Raw genomic sequence first — 15,468 nt, forward strand, 5'->3', positions numbered from 1 at the left:
ATGAAGTAAGTATAGGTTCTGCTTCAAAATATATTATTTTCATAATACAGTGACCCTACAAGGACTCTTGGCCTGAAGATAGTGCACACTAGGCTTTAGTTTCAAGTTCTTTCTATAACCTACCTCTTTTTATTCTTGCTTCCTTAATTTCTTCACAGAGTTTATTAAATTCTGGATCCAATTCTGCCGCAATGATGGCATGTGCAGTGTCCTTCAGAGTACAAGCTCTGTGCCTAATGATTTTGTCTGTTAAAAAAAGTTGGTATACATTTACTATGGATATAAATGAGATAACACCAACAAGAGGCATCTTAAGAAGAGGAGTAAAAGAATACAATTATTTAAATTAAATTGTAAAAAGCATTTCTAGGTGAGAAACAGGTTCATTTTAATGATGGGGATAAAGTAAAATTAATACGCTTCTCAATCAATTGCTGATTCTCTAAAAATTGTTCTTTTGGTATCTCAAAGTACTGAACATATTAAACAAATCACTACCTCAAAGACACATGGCTTTAAATTTTTTAAGACAAAAATGTGCAATTTTCAATAAATGTTTAAGACCAATTTAAAGGATACTCCAGAGTTTCCATAGACATTGAGAATTCAGAAAATCTTATATAATTCTTTCTATAAGTTAAAATTAATCAAAACTGTGCTAAAAAATACCATTCGTCCTAAGTAAGAGTAACCTATTGAAAATAACATGACAGGAACAGACAAATATAGCTAAAGAATGCAAGCTGGTATGAATATAAATTGTAGACAGATCCAGGAGAGAAGCACTAAAGTACTTCTAGGTAAACTATATCTAGAAATGGTACTAAAAGAAGAGCTTCTGCTCTTCAGTAATCTACACTAATCTACAAGTCCCCATTCAGGAAAAATACAACATAAACAATGTCCCCTAGCGCCGAGCAGCCCAGAGATATTAAAAGACAAGTTAATACATGAAGGTAATTCATTTTGTAATGATATCAGGAATGAGAATCCAAAGTCACAAAATATCATTTGCTCTTCCCTGTTTAGCAAAGACTAAAAGTATAGACAAAGATAAAAAGATACTGTATTTTTAACTTTTCTGATTGGAAAGTCATAATGGTTGACTGTGGAAATCAAACATGTACTACTTAAAGGCGACCACTAGTATATTTCCTTCCAATATATTTTCTTTAAAAAAATCATTCAACGAATATTGTCAACTCTACTTGGAACTGAGACAGGTGGCAGCTAAATGGTAGCGAACAAAACAGACATGGTCCCAACTTTCAAGGAGCTTTTCACTCTAGTACAGGAAGAGGTGCTAAGCCAATAATTTCTCATACACATGTACAAATATTTCATCCTACCCTCCCCCTCAAAACAAACAAACAAACAAACAAAAACCCAGTAACTTCTGAATAATAGCTATTGAGACAACCTGTAGGGTACTGGGATAGGTGCCAACAGACTGGGCAAGTCAGAAAAGGTCTCTCTAAAGAAGAGTTGTTTAAGCTGACACTAGAAGCATACATTGGAGTATGCCTTGAAAGATGAGGGGAAAGACCAGGGCAGGCTCAGGAATTACCAGGTGAGAAAGTCCTGGAGTAAAAAGAACTTGGAGTTTTCAAGAAACTGAAAGAAGGCCTGCATGGTTAGAACACAATAAGCAAAAGGCAAACAGGAACCAGATCATATTAAAAGGACTTTAGGTTTTTATCCTAAAGCAGTTGAGAAGTAGTTGAAAAGACATAAGCAGGGAAGTAATGTAATTTCAGTTAACATCTGCAAAAGATTACTTTGGCTGTTATCTGGAGATTAGACAGAGGAGGTCAAGAATAAAACCAAGGAGAACAATCAGAAGGCTCTTTTTTTTAGTGTGAGGAAGGTGTCTTGAACTGGGGTGCTGGTGGTAGTAGTGAAGGAAGAAAGATTACAGTTTTGAAATGTGTTCTCAATGACATGACCTGGTGATTAAGTAGATAGAGGGGTGAAAAAAGTGTCCAAGACAATAACCTAGCTTCTTGCATGAAAAATGTGTACATCGAAGCATCTTTAATGAAGATAAACAAAACAAAACAAAAAAAAAACTATAGAAAATAAATAGAGGGAGAAGGAGGAAAAGAAGTTAAAGATCAAGAGTTTAGCATGTTTTAATTTTGAAATGGCTATAAAATATCAAAATGGGAAGATCATATAGGCAGATGAGTATGGGTCTCAACAATTCTCTTTATGAGCAAAAAACACAATGATTTTGTCATCTGAATTTATTATTTAACAAACTATCCTTTTTAAAAAACACATCTACAAAGGTATAACTGACATATAATAAACTGTTCATATTTAAAGCACACAATTTGGTAAGTTTTAACATACATAAAAATCCATAACATAATCACTACAATCAAGTAATGAACACACCCATCATCCCTCAAAATTTCCTCATGCCCTTCTGTTATTCCCGCCTTCTACCCTACCCATAACTGTCCATTACCAGGAAAATACTGATTCGCTTTCTGTTACTATAGGTTAGTTTGTATTTTCTAGAATTATATATAAATGGAATCATATGCCATGTATTCCTTTTCGTGTGAATTCTTTATTCAGCAAAATTTTTTGAACACTTGTCGGCCATAATTACTTTGAGATGCATCTCTATTATGTATATCACTACTTTATTCCTTTTTATCACCAATTTATCCATTCACATACTGATAGACAATAGGGATGTTTCTAGGTTTTGGCTGTCATAAACAAAGCTGGTATAAGCATTCATGAACAAGTTTTTGTATGGACATAAGTTTCCATTTCCACTGGGTCAATATGTAGGCGTGAATGGCTGGGTCATACAATAGCTATACATTTAACATTTTAAGAGACTGCCAAAATGTTTCCCAAAGTAGTTGTTTCATTTTATTTTTTTCCTACTGGTAGTGTATGATAGTTCCAGTTCCTGCACATCCTAACCAACACTTGATATGGTCAATTTTTTCAATTTCAGACATTCTAACAGGTGCTTAGTAATATCTTTTTTGTTTTTTGTTGTTGTTGTTTTTTGTTTTGCTTTGTGTTTTGTTTTTTAATGCGTCTATTTTCCCTCCAGATGTCTGCTTTGGTGATTCCATATATTATGCCTATTTGTTAAGTTGGGTTATTTGTTTTCTTATTAAGTTTTTTTTTTTTCTTTATCTTTTCTTTCTTATTAAGTTTTGAGAGTTCTTTTATTATTCTGGATATAAGTTTTAACTCATATTTAGAAATATGATTTATTTTGAGCTGAATTTATATAAAGATCAAAGGTCATATTTTTGTGAATAGATATCCAAATATTCCAGCACTTGTTTGTTGAAGACTATACTTTCTCCACTAAACTGCCTTTGCAACATTCTCAAAAAGCAATTGACAAGTCTTTTTCAGAACTGTGTTCTATTGATACATTTGTCAATTTTTATGACAATTACATGCTATCTAGACTTCTGAAACTTCATGTCTTGAAATAAAGAGTTAATAAGTCCTCATACTCTGATTTTAGTTTTCAAAATTGTTTTGACTATTTCAGGTCCTTTGCATTGTCACGAGAATTTTAGAATCAGCTTTTCAATTTCTGTAAGAGGCCTGCTGAGATTTTGATTGGGGTGGTATTGAATCTATAGCTCAATCTGGGTAGGACTGACATCTTAATAAATGTTGAATTTTTTGATCTGTAAACACAATGTATCTCTCCATTTATTTAGGTCTCTAATTTTTCTCAGAAATGTTTTGTTGTTTTCAGTGTAAGGTCTTCCATATTTTTGTCAGATTTATCTGTATTTCATATTGTTTTGATGCTACTGTAATTACTACTGTTTTTTAAATGTAAACTTCCTTGTCTGTTGCTGGTATACAGAAATACAACGAGTTTTGTATATTGATCCTGCATCCTGCAACCTTGCTAAACTTATTGTTCTCACAGCTTCTTTGTAATTTCCATAAGATTTTCTATGTAGACATTGTTTCGGTTTGCTAATGCTGCTATTTTGCAAAACACCAGAATTGGATTGGCTTTTATAAAGGGGGTTTAATTGGTTACAAAGTTATAGTCTTAAGGCCATAAAGTGTCCAAGGTAAGGCATTAACAACAAGTACCTTTCCTGGAGAAAGGCCATTGGCATCCGGAAAACCTCTGTTAGCTCGGAAGGCATGTGGCTGGCGTTCACTTGCTCCCAGGTTGCGTTTCAAAATGGTGTTCTCCAAAATGTTGCTCTTAGGTCGTTCTGTCCTCTTAGCTGCAGTTCCTCTTCAAAATGTCACTCTCAGTTGCTCTTCAAGATGTCACTCACAACTGCTCTGAGGTCCTTGTCTGTGAACTCCTTTATACGACTCCAATGATCCCATTAACACCCACCCTGAATGGGCGGGGTAACATGCCATGGAAATTATCCAATCAAATGGTTCACTCACGGTTGATTGAGTCACATCTTCATGGAAACACTCAATCAGATTCCAACCTAATCAACACTAATACATCTGCCCCACAAGATTGCATTAAAGAATTTGGCTTTTTCTGGGGGACATAATAATATACAAACCAGCACAGACATCTTTTTACTTCTTACTTTCTAAATTGGATGTCTTTTCTTTTTCTTACCTCCCATACCCCTTATTCCAGCAATTGGGTTGACCCCATAGTATTGGTGTAGTAAATCTGTCATTGCTGATGAAAGAATATTAAGCTATTACTGTTAATTATAGTCCGCAGTTTGGAATAGCTATGTTTTCTCCCCATACACCCCTCTATTTCTATTAATTTTTTTTTTACGTTTGTAGTTCACGGAAGAAATTACTTACATACCTGATTTTAAACAACCACTTTCAATTAAATTCACCTACACTATGTCACTATTACTTATAATCCCAATAACGAGCTACCATCACCTCTATACATTCTTTAAGTTTACCCTCATTAACAATTCCGTACATATTAGGTAACCACTCCCCCTTCTCTAACTTCTGTGTATCTCTAGGTACTCTATATTCTAAATTTTAAGACTCTGAGTTTACATGTTCTAGTTAATTCATATTAGTGAAATCAGGCTTATTTCACTCAGCATTATGTCCTCAAGGTTCAACCATGTGGTCACATGCTTCAGGACCTCATTCCTTCTTACTGCTGCATAATATTCCATCGTATGTATATACAACATTTTGTTTATCTACTCATCTGTTGATGGACTCTTAGCAACTGTGAATAATGCTGCTATGAACATCAGTGTGCAAATGTCTGTTCATGTCCCTGCTTTCAGATCTTCTGGGTATATACCAAGCAGCAGAATTGCTGGGTCACAGGGCAACTCAGTATTTAGTTTCCTGAGGAACCGCCAAACTGTCTTCCACAGAGGCTGAACCACTTTACATTCCCACCAGGTGTGAATAACTGTTCCTATTTCTCCACATCCTCTCCAACGTTTGTAGTTTCCTACTTGTTTAATAGTAGCCAATTCTTAAAGGTGTGACATAATATCTCATTGTGGTTTTGATTTGCATTTCCCTAATAGCTAATGAAGATGAACATCTTTTCATGTGCTTTTTAGCCATATGTATTTGCTCTTTGGAAAAATGTCTATTCATATCTTTTGCCCATTTTATAATTGGGTTGCTTGCCCTTTTATTGTTGAGTTGCAGGATTTCTTTATAAATACTGGATATCAAACCCTTATCAGATACATGGTTACCACGTATTTTCTCCCATGGAGTTGGCTGCCCTGTCACCTTTTTGACAAAGTCCTCTGAAGCACAGCAGTGTTCAATCTTGAGAAGCTTCCATTTATCTACTTTTTCTTTTGTTGTTTGTACCTTAGGTGTGAGGCCTAAGAAGCTACCTCCTAACTTAGGTCTTGAAGATGTTTCCCTATTGCTTCGGTTTGCTAAGTATGCCATTATGCAAAATACCAGAAATGGATTGGCTTTTAAAAGGGTTTTATTTGGTTACAAATTTACAGTCTGAAGGCCATGAAAATGTCCAGGTTAAGGCCTTAACATGAGCATACCTTCACCAAAGGAAGGCCAACGGCGTCTTTGTAAACCTCTGTTAGCTGGGAAGGCATGTGGCTGGTCTGCTGATCCCAGGTTGTGATCCAGCTCCTCTCTCAGTTTCTGTATGTTCTTCAAAATGTTACTCTTGGGGCTTCTCCAGAGCAAACTCTGGGCTAACATCTCCAAAGTGTCAGCAAAAGTCTGCTTTCAACGGCCATCTCTAAAATGTCACTCTCAGCTGCTCTGAGGTCCTTCAGTTTGTGAGCTCTTTAATAGGGCTCCAGTGATTAAATCAAGACCCACCCTGAATGGGCAGGGTCCATATCTCCATGCAAGTAATCCAATCAATCATTTCACTCACAGCTGATGGAGTCACATCAAAATAGAAGCACTCAATCAAAGGATTCCAACCTAATCACTAATATGTCTGCCCCCCACAAGATTGCATTAAATAATATGGCTTTTGGTGGGGCATAATATATCCAAACTAGCACAGACAGGAACAACCTACTGACTTGAGAACAAATAGAAGACCTCAACAAACAAATCACAAGTAAAGAGATTCAATCAGTCATCAAAAACCTCCCTACAAAGAAAAGCGCAGGGCCAGACGGCTTCACAGGGGAATTTTACCAAACATTCCAAGAAGAACTAACACCATTCCTGATAAAACTATACCAGAAAATTGAAGGGAACACTGCCTAACTCATTCTATGAAGCAAACATCATTCTAATACCAAAACCTGATAAAAATACTACAAGAGGGGAAAACTACAGATCAATCTCTCTAACGTATACAGATGCAAAAATTCTCAACAAAATACTTGCAAATTGAATCCAACGGCACATTAAAAGAATTATACACCATGACCAAGTGTGGTTTATCCAGGCATGCAAGGGTGGTTCAACACAAGAAAATCAATCAATATAATTCAACACATTGACAAACTGAAAGGGGAAAAAAATCACATGATCATTTCGATTGACGTGGAAAAGGCATCTGACAAAAATCAGTATCTTTTCTTGATAAAAACACTTCAAAAGATAGGAATAGAAGGAAACTTCCTTAACATGATAAAGGGCATATATGAAAAACCCACAGCCAGCATCATACTCAATGATGAGAGACTGAAAGCCTTTCCCCTAACATTGGGAATGAGACAATGATGCCCATTGTCACCACTATTATTCAACATTGTGCTAGAAGTTCTAGCTAGAGCAATTAGGCAAGAAAAAGAAATAAAAGACACTCAAATCGGACAGCAAGAAGTAAAACTGTCATTATTTGCAGATGACATGAAATTTTATTTCAAAAAGTCCAGAGAAATTTACAACACAGCTACTCGAGATAATTAACAAATTCAGAAAAGTGGCAGGATACAAGTGGCGGATAATGCACAAAAATCAGTAGTGCTTCTATATACTAGTAATGATCTAACTAGGAGGCAATTAAGAAAAAAACTCCATTCATGGTAGCAACTGAAGAATCAAGTACCTAGGAATAAACTTACTAAGGATGTATAAAACCCCTACACAGAAAACTACAAAACATTGCTAAAAGAAATCAAAGAAGACCTAGACAGGTAGAAAGACATTCTGTGTTCATGGATAGGAAGGCTTAATTTTGTTAAGACGTCAGTTCTACCCCAAATCAATCTATAGATTCAAAGCAATACCAATCAAAATTCCAACCACCTACTTTCCAGACTTGGAAAAGTTAGTTATTAAATTTATCTGGAAGGGAAAGGGGTCTTGAACAGCCAGAAGCATCCTAAAAAGAAAATAAAGTGGGAGGACTTACACTTCCTGACTTTAAAGCTTATTATAAAGCCACAGTGATAAAAATAGCATGGCATTGGCACAAAGATAGACATCTTGATCAACAGAACTGAATTGAGACTTAGAAATAGACCCTCAGATCTTTGGTCAATTGATTTTTGACTAGACCCCCAAATCCACTGAACTGGGACAGAATAGTCTCTTCAATAAATGGGGCTGGGAGAACTGGATATCCATATCCAAAGGAATGAAAGAGGCCCCCTACCCTACACCCTATACAAAAATTAATTCAAAGTGGATAAAAGTCCTAAATATAAGAGGAAGTACCATAAAACTCCTAGAAGAAAACATAGATGTATTACGGTTCTCTAGGGAAACAGTACCAACAAGAGATAGAGTACAAATGCCATAGGGCAGGATGCTTGACTCCAAATTCTGTACAGCAGGCAGCAAACTGATAACTTCGATGAAGGTGTTCGATGAACTCCTCAGGAAATGCTTCACTGGCTAGCTGAAGAACTGAAGGTCCTCTCACTTTCTCCCTTAAAAGTCTTCAATTGATTGGATTAAATACAGCTGATTAAATTCTCTCATTGCGGAAGACACGCCCTTCGCTGATGTAATCAGTCACAGGTGCTGTCAACTGACTGGTGATTTATTAAACCAGTCCCACAAATGTCCTGTTATGAACTGTTAGTCCAGTTCTTGCTTGACCAGACACCTGGACACCATCACCTGGTCAAGTTGACTTATGAACCCAACCATTACATTGTATTTCTAGGAAACAGTCCACTTCATCTTAGTCTAGTTTGTTGGCATACAGTTGTTCTTAGTTATCCTCTTAACGATTTTTTTTATTTCTTTGGGGTCTACGTGTAATAACCCGCCTTTCATTTCTGATTTTATTTTTTTGCATCTTCTCTCTTTTTTACTTTGTCAGTCTAGCTGAGGGTTTGTCAATCTTGTTGATCTTCTCAAAGAACCAACTTTTGGTTTTATTGATTCTCTTTATTATTCATTTATTTCCACTTTCATTTTTGTTATTTCTTTTCTTTTACTTGCTTTAGGGTTAGTATACTGCTCTTTCTCTGGTTTCTTCAGTTGTTCAGTTAGGTCTTTGGTTTTAGCTCTTCATAACTTTTTAATGTAGGATTTTAGAGCTGTAAATTTCCCTCTTAGTGTTGCCTTTGCTGCATCCCACAGGTTTTGATATGTGGTATTCATATTTCATTCGTCTCCAGGTATTTACTAATTTCTCTTGCAATTTCTTCTATGACCCACTGATTGTTTAAGGGTGTGTTGTTTAACCTCCATATATTTGTGAAAGTTCTGGTTCTTCAGTGATTATTGATTTCCACTTTCATTCCATTATGATCATAGGATGTGCTTTGAATAATTTCAAACGGATTCACTTTTGACTACTAAACCAACCTTGCTTTGCTGGATAAACCCTATTCAATCACAATGTATTATCCTTTTAACATGTAGTTGGATATAACTTGCTAAAACTTTGTTTATGTTCATAAAAAGTCTTCATGACTGGTCTGAGTTTGTCTGCATGTTTTTACCCTTGTGACATCTTTTGGTTTTGATATCTGAGTAATGCTGACCTTATGGAACAGAATTCCTTCTACTTCAAATTTCTGGAAGAGTTTGTGTAGAACTGGCATTAGTTTTATCTTAAAGGTTTGGTAAAATTAACAATGAAGCCATCTGGGCCTAAAGTTTTCTTAGTGGGAAGGTTTTTAACCAGAAATACAATTGCTTTAATAGATTTAGGGCTATTTGCATTACCTATTTCTACTTTCATGAGATTTGGTATTTTGAGTAAAAAAATTTGTTCAATTTATGTAAGTTGTCAAATAAACTGACATAAAGCTGCTCAAAATATTATCTTATTATTCTTTTAATATCTGTACAATATGTAGTAATGTCACCTCCCTCATTCCTGGTAATGGTAATTTGTGTATTCTCTCTTATTACTCTTATCAGTTCAGACAGAGTTGTCAACTACTGATCTTCTAAAAGAACTAAGTTTCGGCTTCTTCGATAGTCTGTTTTTTGTTTTGTTTTGTTTTGTTGTTTTCCTGTTTCATTGACTTCTGTTATGATCTTTATTTCCTGTTTCTGCTTACTTTGGGTTTCATTTGTTGTTTTTCTTGTTTCTTAAGTTAGAAGCTGTAGTGGGTTGAATAGTATTCTCCCAAAATTCGTGTCCATCTGGAATGTCAGAGTGTGGCTCTATTTGGAAATAAGTTCTCTGCAAATGTAATCAGTTAAGATGAGGAAATACTGGGCTAGACTGGTGTCATAGTTTGCCAGGGCTGTTATGACAAATACCACTCAACAGACTGGCTTAAAAACCAAGCATTTATTGTCTCACAGTTCTGAAGGCCACAAGTCCAAAACAAGATGTCAGCAAGACCATGATTTCTCCAAGAGTCTGTAATGTTCTAGTAATGGCAATCCTCAGTCACATGGCAATCTCTTTCTCCTCTCTAGGCTTCTGGCTTCTTCTTGTGGTTTTCCCTGAGGAACTACATCCAAACTCCTCCAGTCATGTGGATTAAAGCACACACTGACTGAATTTGGCCTAAATTAAAAAGGCTCTTCAAATATCCTATTCACAAATGAGTCCAGAACTTAATTAATAATTGCATCTTCAAAAGTTCCCATTTATGAATGGGTTTGCACTCACAAGAATGAAGATTAAGACTTGAACATGTGTTTTGTGAATTAAGATTTGAACATGTGCTGTATGAAGGAAAATTATCCTCTCCCATACCTGTAATTATAGTTTTTTTCATACTAGGTATTCAAATGGGTTTGAAATGGTATCTCACTGTGGTATGGATTTGCATTTCCCTAATGGCCAAGATGCTGAGCATTTTCTCATGCACTTTTTGGCCATTTGTACATCATCTTTGCAGAAATGTCCATTCAAGTCTTTAGCTCATTTTTAAACTATTTTTGTTGTTGAGCTGCAAAACTATTTTGTTGTATGAACTGCCATGTACTGCGGCTACTAAACCCTTAGCAAATATGTAGTTTCCAAAAACTTTATCCCATACTGTAAACTGTCTTTTAACTATCATGATGAAGTCTTTCGATGCATAAAAGTTTTAAATTTTGATGAAGCCACATTTATCTATTTTTTTCTTTTGTTGCCTGTGCTTTTGGTTTAAAGTCTAAGAAACCAGTGCCTAACAAAAGTTCTTGAACATGCTTCCCTATGTTTTCTGCTAGGAGTTTTATAGTCTGGTTCTTATATTTAGGTCTTTGCTGCTTTTTTAGTTGATATTTGTATATGGTGTGAGGTAGGGGTCCTCATTCAGCTTTTTACATATGGATATCCAGTTTCCCAAGTGACATTTGTTAAAGAGACTATTCTTTCCCCATTGAGTGGACTTGGCACTCATGCTGAAAATCAGTTGGACACAGATGTGAAAGTTTATTTTGAACACTCAACAATTTTATTGGTCTATATTTCTGTCTTTGTTCCAGTATCATGTTGCTTTGATAATTATGGCTTTGTTATAAATTTTAAAATTGGAAAGAACGTCATTCTTCTTTTTGAAGACGGCCCTGGCTATTTGGGACCCCTGCCCTTCCACATAAATCTGATGATTGGTTTTTCCATTTCTGCAAAGAAAGCTGTTGGGATTTTGATTGGAAATGTACTGAATCTGTAAATCATTTTGGGTAGAAAGGACATCTTAATAGTCTTCTATTCAATAAAAGTGGAATATTCTTCCATTTATTTAGACCTTATTTGATTTCTTTTAGCAGTGCTTTGTAGTTTTCCATGTATAAGTCCTTGAAATCCTTGGATGAATTTATTCCTAGATATCTGATTCTTTTAGTAGCTATAGTAAATGGGATGTTTTACTTCAATTCCCCTTCATTACTAATGTGTAGAAACAATACTGATTTTTGCATGTTGATCTTATATTCTGCCACTTTGCTGCAATTATTTATTAGCTTTAGTAGCCTTGTTGTGAATTTTATATGATTTTCTGTACATAAGATCTGTCATACGCAAACAGAGAAAGTTTTACTTCTTCCTCTCATACTTGGGTGACTTTTATTTCTTTTTCTTGTCTAAGTGCTCTGGCTAAAACTTCCAGTACAATGTTTAATAAAAGCGATGACATTGGTCAATTTGTTTTCTTCTTGATCTTAGAGGGAGAACTTTTAGTCTTTCACCAATGAGTATGATAAGCAGTGGGTTTTTCATATACACTCTTTATCAGGTTGAAAAAGTTTCCTTCTATTCTTAGATTTCTAAGTGTTATTGTAAAGAAGGGGTGCTGGATTTTGTCAATTGCTTTTCTACATCAATTGAGATAATCCAGCATTTCCGTCCCTTCATTTTGTTACTGTGGTGTATTACATTAATTGATTTTCCTATGTGTTACCACCATTCCATATCTGGGATAAATCCCAGTTGATTATGTATAATTCTTTTAATGGACTGTTGGATTCAGTTTGAAATATTTTGTTTAGTGTTTTTGCGTCTATATCCATATGAAATAAAAGTCTAATTTTCTTTTCTTGTTGTATCTTTATCTGGCTTTAGTATTGGGATGATGTTGGCCTCACAAAATAAGTTAAGAGTATTGTGTCAGTATGTGTTTCATATATCTTGGGGGCTCTGCCATTAGGTACATATATAGTCATATTTGTTTTATCTTCTTGTTGAACTGAACCCTTTATCAGTATATAATGACTTTCTTTGTCCCTCATAAAAGCTTTTGACTTAAGGTCTATTTTAGCAGATATAGATAAAATCAACTCTCTTTTGGTTACCATTTGCATGATACATTTTTTTCCATCCTTTCACTTTCTTCCTACTTGTGTCTTTTAATTTAAGGTGAGTCTTGTAAATAGCATATACTTAGGTCATGCCTTTTTATCCATTCTGCCAATCTCTGCCTTTTAACTGAGGAGTTTAAGCCATTTATATTTAAAGTAGCTATAGATGATGTAGGACTTTCTTCTGTCATTTTGCTATATGGTCACTGTAAATTTCATATATTTTTTGTCCCTCGATTCTTCTGTTAATGCTTACTTTCATATTTATTTGATTTTTTGTGTGACATCATTTTGAGTCTCATCTCATTTTTCATATATTTTATGGTCACCATGGGATTAAAATTTAACATCCTAAATCTGTAACAGTCATAACTGCTTTGATGCCAAATTAACTTCAATAGCATATACTTACCCTATTCTTATACTCCTCTTTCCCCCACCTTTTTACTGTAGTTGGTACAATTTATTTATCACTACTTTTTATGCATTTGCATTTTAGAACACATATGAAGTAAAAACTGGTCTTAAATACCAAAAAATACAATATAGTAGTATTGGCACTTATAATTACTCATATGGATACTTTTATTCTCTTTATGCCACTATGATCCACTGTCTAATGTCCTTTCCTTTCACTCTGAGAAACTCCTTTCAGTACTGCTTGTAGGACATGTTTACTGGTGACAAACTTTTATTTATCTGGTAATGTCTTAATTTCTCCCTTATTTTTGACAGACACGCATGCCAGATATAAAATTCTTGGTTGGTCATTGTTTTCTTCAGCAAATTAAGGATTTCATCCCACTGTTGTTTTGCCTTCATTGTTTCTGATGAGAAATCAGCATTGACTATTATTGGGTCTCCCTTGTACATAACATGTTCTTTTTCTCTTGCAGCTTTCAGAACTCTCTCCTTGTCCATGACATTCCACAGTTTGACTACTCATTTGTCTGGATGTAGTTCTCTTCAAGTTTGTCCTGTTCAGGGTTTGTTGGGCTTCTTGAATGTGCTATTTATGTCTTTTGTTAAATTTGAGAAGTTTTCTGTCATTATTTCTTTAAGTATGCCTTCTGTCCCTTTCTCTCTTTTTTTCTCTTTCTAGGACTCTCATAACGCATATGTTGGTATGCTTGATGGTGTCCCACAGGTCTTTTAGGCTCTGTTCACTTCTTAAAATTCTATTTATTTATTTATTTTTCATTTTACACTTCAGCCTGAATCATTTCAGTTGTCTTGTCTTCAAGTTCACTGATTCTTTCTTATGCCAGCTCCAATCTGCTGCTGAAACCCTCTTGGGAATTCTTCATTTCAGTTACTGTAGTCTTCAATACGAGTAGCTCAGTTTGGTTCCTTTGTAAAATTTCTATCTCATTACTGAGGTTTTCTTATTGTTCATTCACTATTTTCTTGCTATCCTTTAGTTTGTTTGTTTTTCCTTTTTTTTTTTCCTGTGTTTTTCTTTATTTCTTTGAGCATACTGTGGATCATTTTTTAAAGTCTTTGTCCAGGATGTCCAAAGTCTGGTCCTCTTTCTTGATGGTTTCTGGATTTTTATCCCGTTATTTTGTATGGGCCATTTCCTGTTTCTTTGTTTATCTTACAATCTTTTGTTGCACACTATATATTTCAATATTTTAAAAGTGTTAACTCTGAGATTTAGTCCCTGAGCTGTCTGTTCCTTAAGTTATTATCCAGCTAGTGATATAACAAAGGTTTCCTTGAATGCCAGGAGCTAACAAAACAAACAAACCAAGGTGGGGGGGGACCTTTCACAGACCTTTCAAATTGGTTCTGTGCTGATCCATGCTCTTCTTCAGAGTTTAGCCCTCCTGTCGAGAAGATCACCCAAGGCAAATGTGAAGTGCAGGGTCCTCTCTGTCCTTCCTGAGTCTGCATCTTGTCCTGGGGTTGAGCTCACTTGAGGCCTTAGGAATTCTGTACTAATGACCCCTTTACTCCCACAAAAAGACACCTTTCCCTCCTGAGTGCTCTACTGTATGATTTAATGCAGGTAATACTTTGCTCCCAGCTGCTTTGACTTAATTGTTTCTTACACTGTTTTTGCTGTCTGAAAGCTGCTCTGACTGCAGAGCAAGTTCCGGGAGGGTGAACCCAATATGAGTTTGTTGGCTCAGTATTTGAGGTTTCCATCTGATAAACCGGCATTGACATATAGGTACACTAGTATGCACACAAGGGTTACTATGCTCCCTTCAGAACAGGGACAGGAACCCCAAATGGGAATGTAGGCTAGTCCTGCCCCACACCAGGGTGAGCCTAGGGAGAGGCCAGCAAGGGAACTACAAGTTTCTCCTACTTCTTTTAAAACTGCATTTTCTTGATTTGGAACTCACCCAGTTACTACAACTCTTAACTTTTTCCCAGTGTTTTGAGGAAGATGGTTCTGCCAGTTTTTGCTTGAAAGATTCTATGGGGGAATGGCCCCCTGGAGTATCTTATACTGCCGTCTTGCTCAGACACTCTTTCATAGACAATCTGCTTTAAAATTATGCATAAATAAAGATACATATTTACCAGACCTTTTGTCTTATACTTTAGGATCTTAAGGTTCTCCAAATCTATGAAATTTGAAAGTAGCATAAGCACAGCCAAAAATAAAACACACACACACACACACACACACACACACACACACACACACACACACACACAGGCTTTGAAGTTAAGAAAGCTCTCAATCCACTCAGTTATGCTATTTAACATTTGTTGGCTTGTAAACAATTATATAATCTCTCTGAACCTCAACCTCATTACCCACAAAATAAAGACATTACCATCTACATTTGCCTTCCATAAAAAAGTAATAACAACTTAGGACAAACTGATAAGTATCTATAAAATTAATGGAATCACTGCTTTTAG

The 15,468-nt window shown here is 35.5% G+C and overlaps 1 protein-coding gene across 8 annotated transcripts in view; it reads right to left on the minus strand.

Annotated features, from left to right (window-relative positions):
• Positions 1–15,468, minus strand: part of ATAD2B (ATPase family AAA domain containing 2B) — a 207,189-nt gene that overhangs the window by 24,803 nt on the left and 166,918 nt on the right. For all 8 annotated transcript variants that reach the window (XM_037812951.1, XM_037812948.1, XM_037812949.1 and 5 more), the window contains one exon: positions 124–246. In XM_037812951.1, coding sequence (XP_037668879.1) covers positions 124–246 — 123 coding nt within the window. The remainder of the gene's footprint in view (positions 1–123; positions 247–15,468) is intronic.

Source organism: Choloepus didactylus, chromosome 20, assembly GCF_015220235.1.
Source record: "Choloepus didactylus isolate mChoDid1 chromosome 20, mChoDid1.pri, whole genome shotgun sequence".
Lineage (NCBI taxonomy): Eukaryota > Metazoa > Chordata > Mammalia > Pilosa > Megalonychidae > Choloepus > Choloepus didactylus.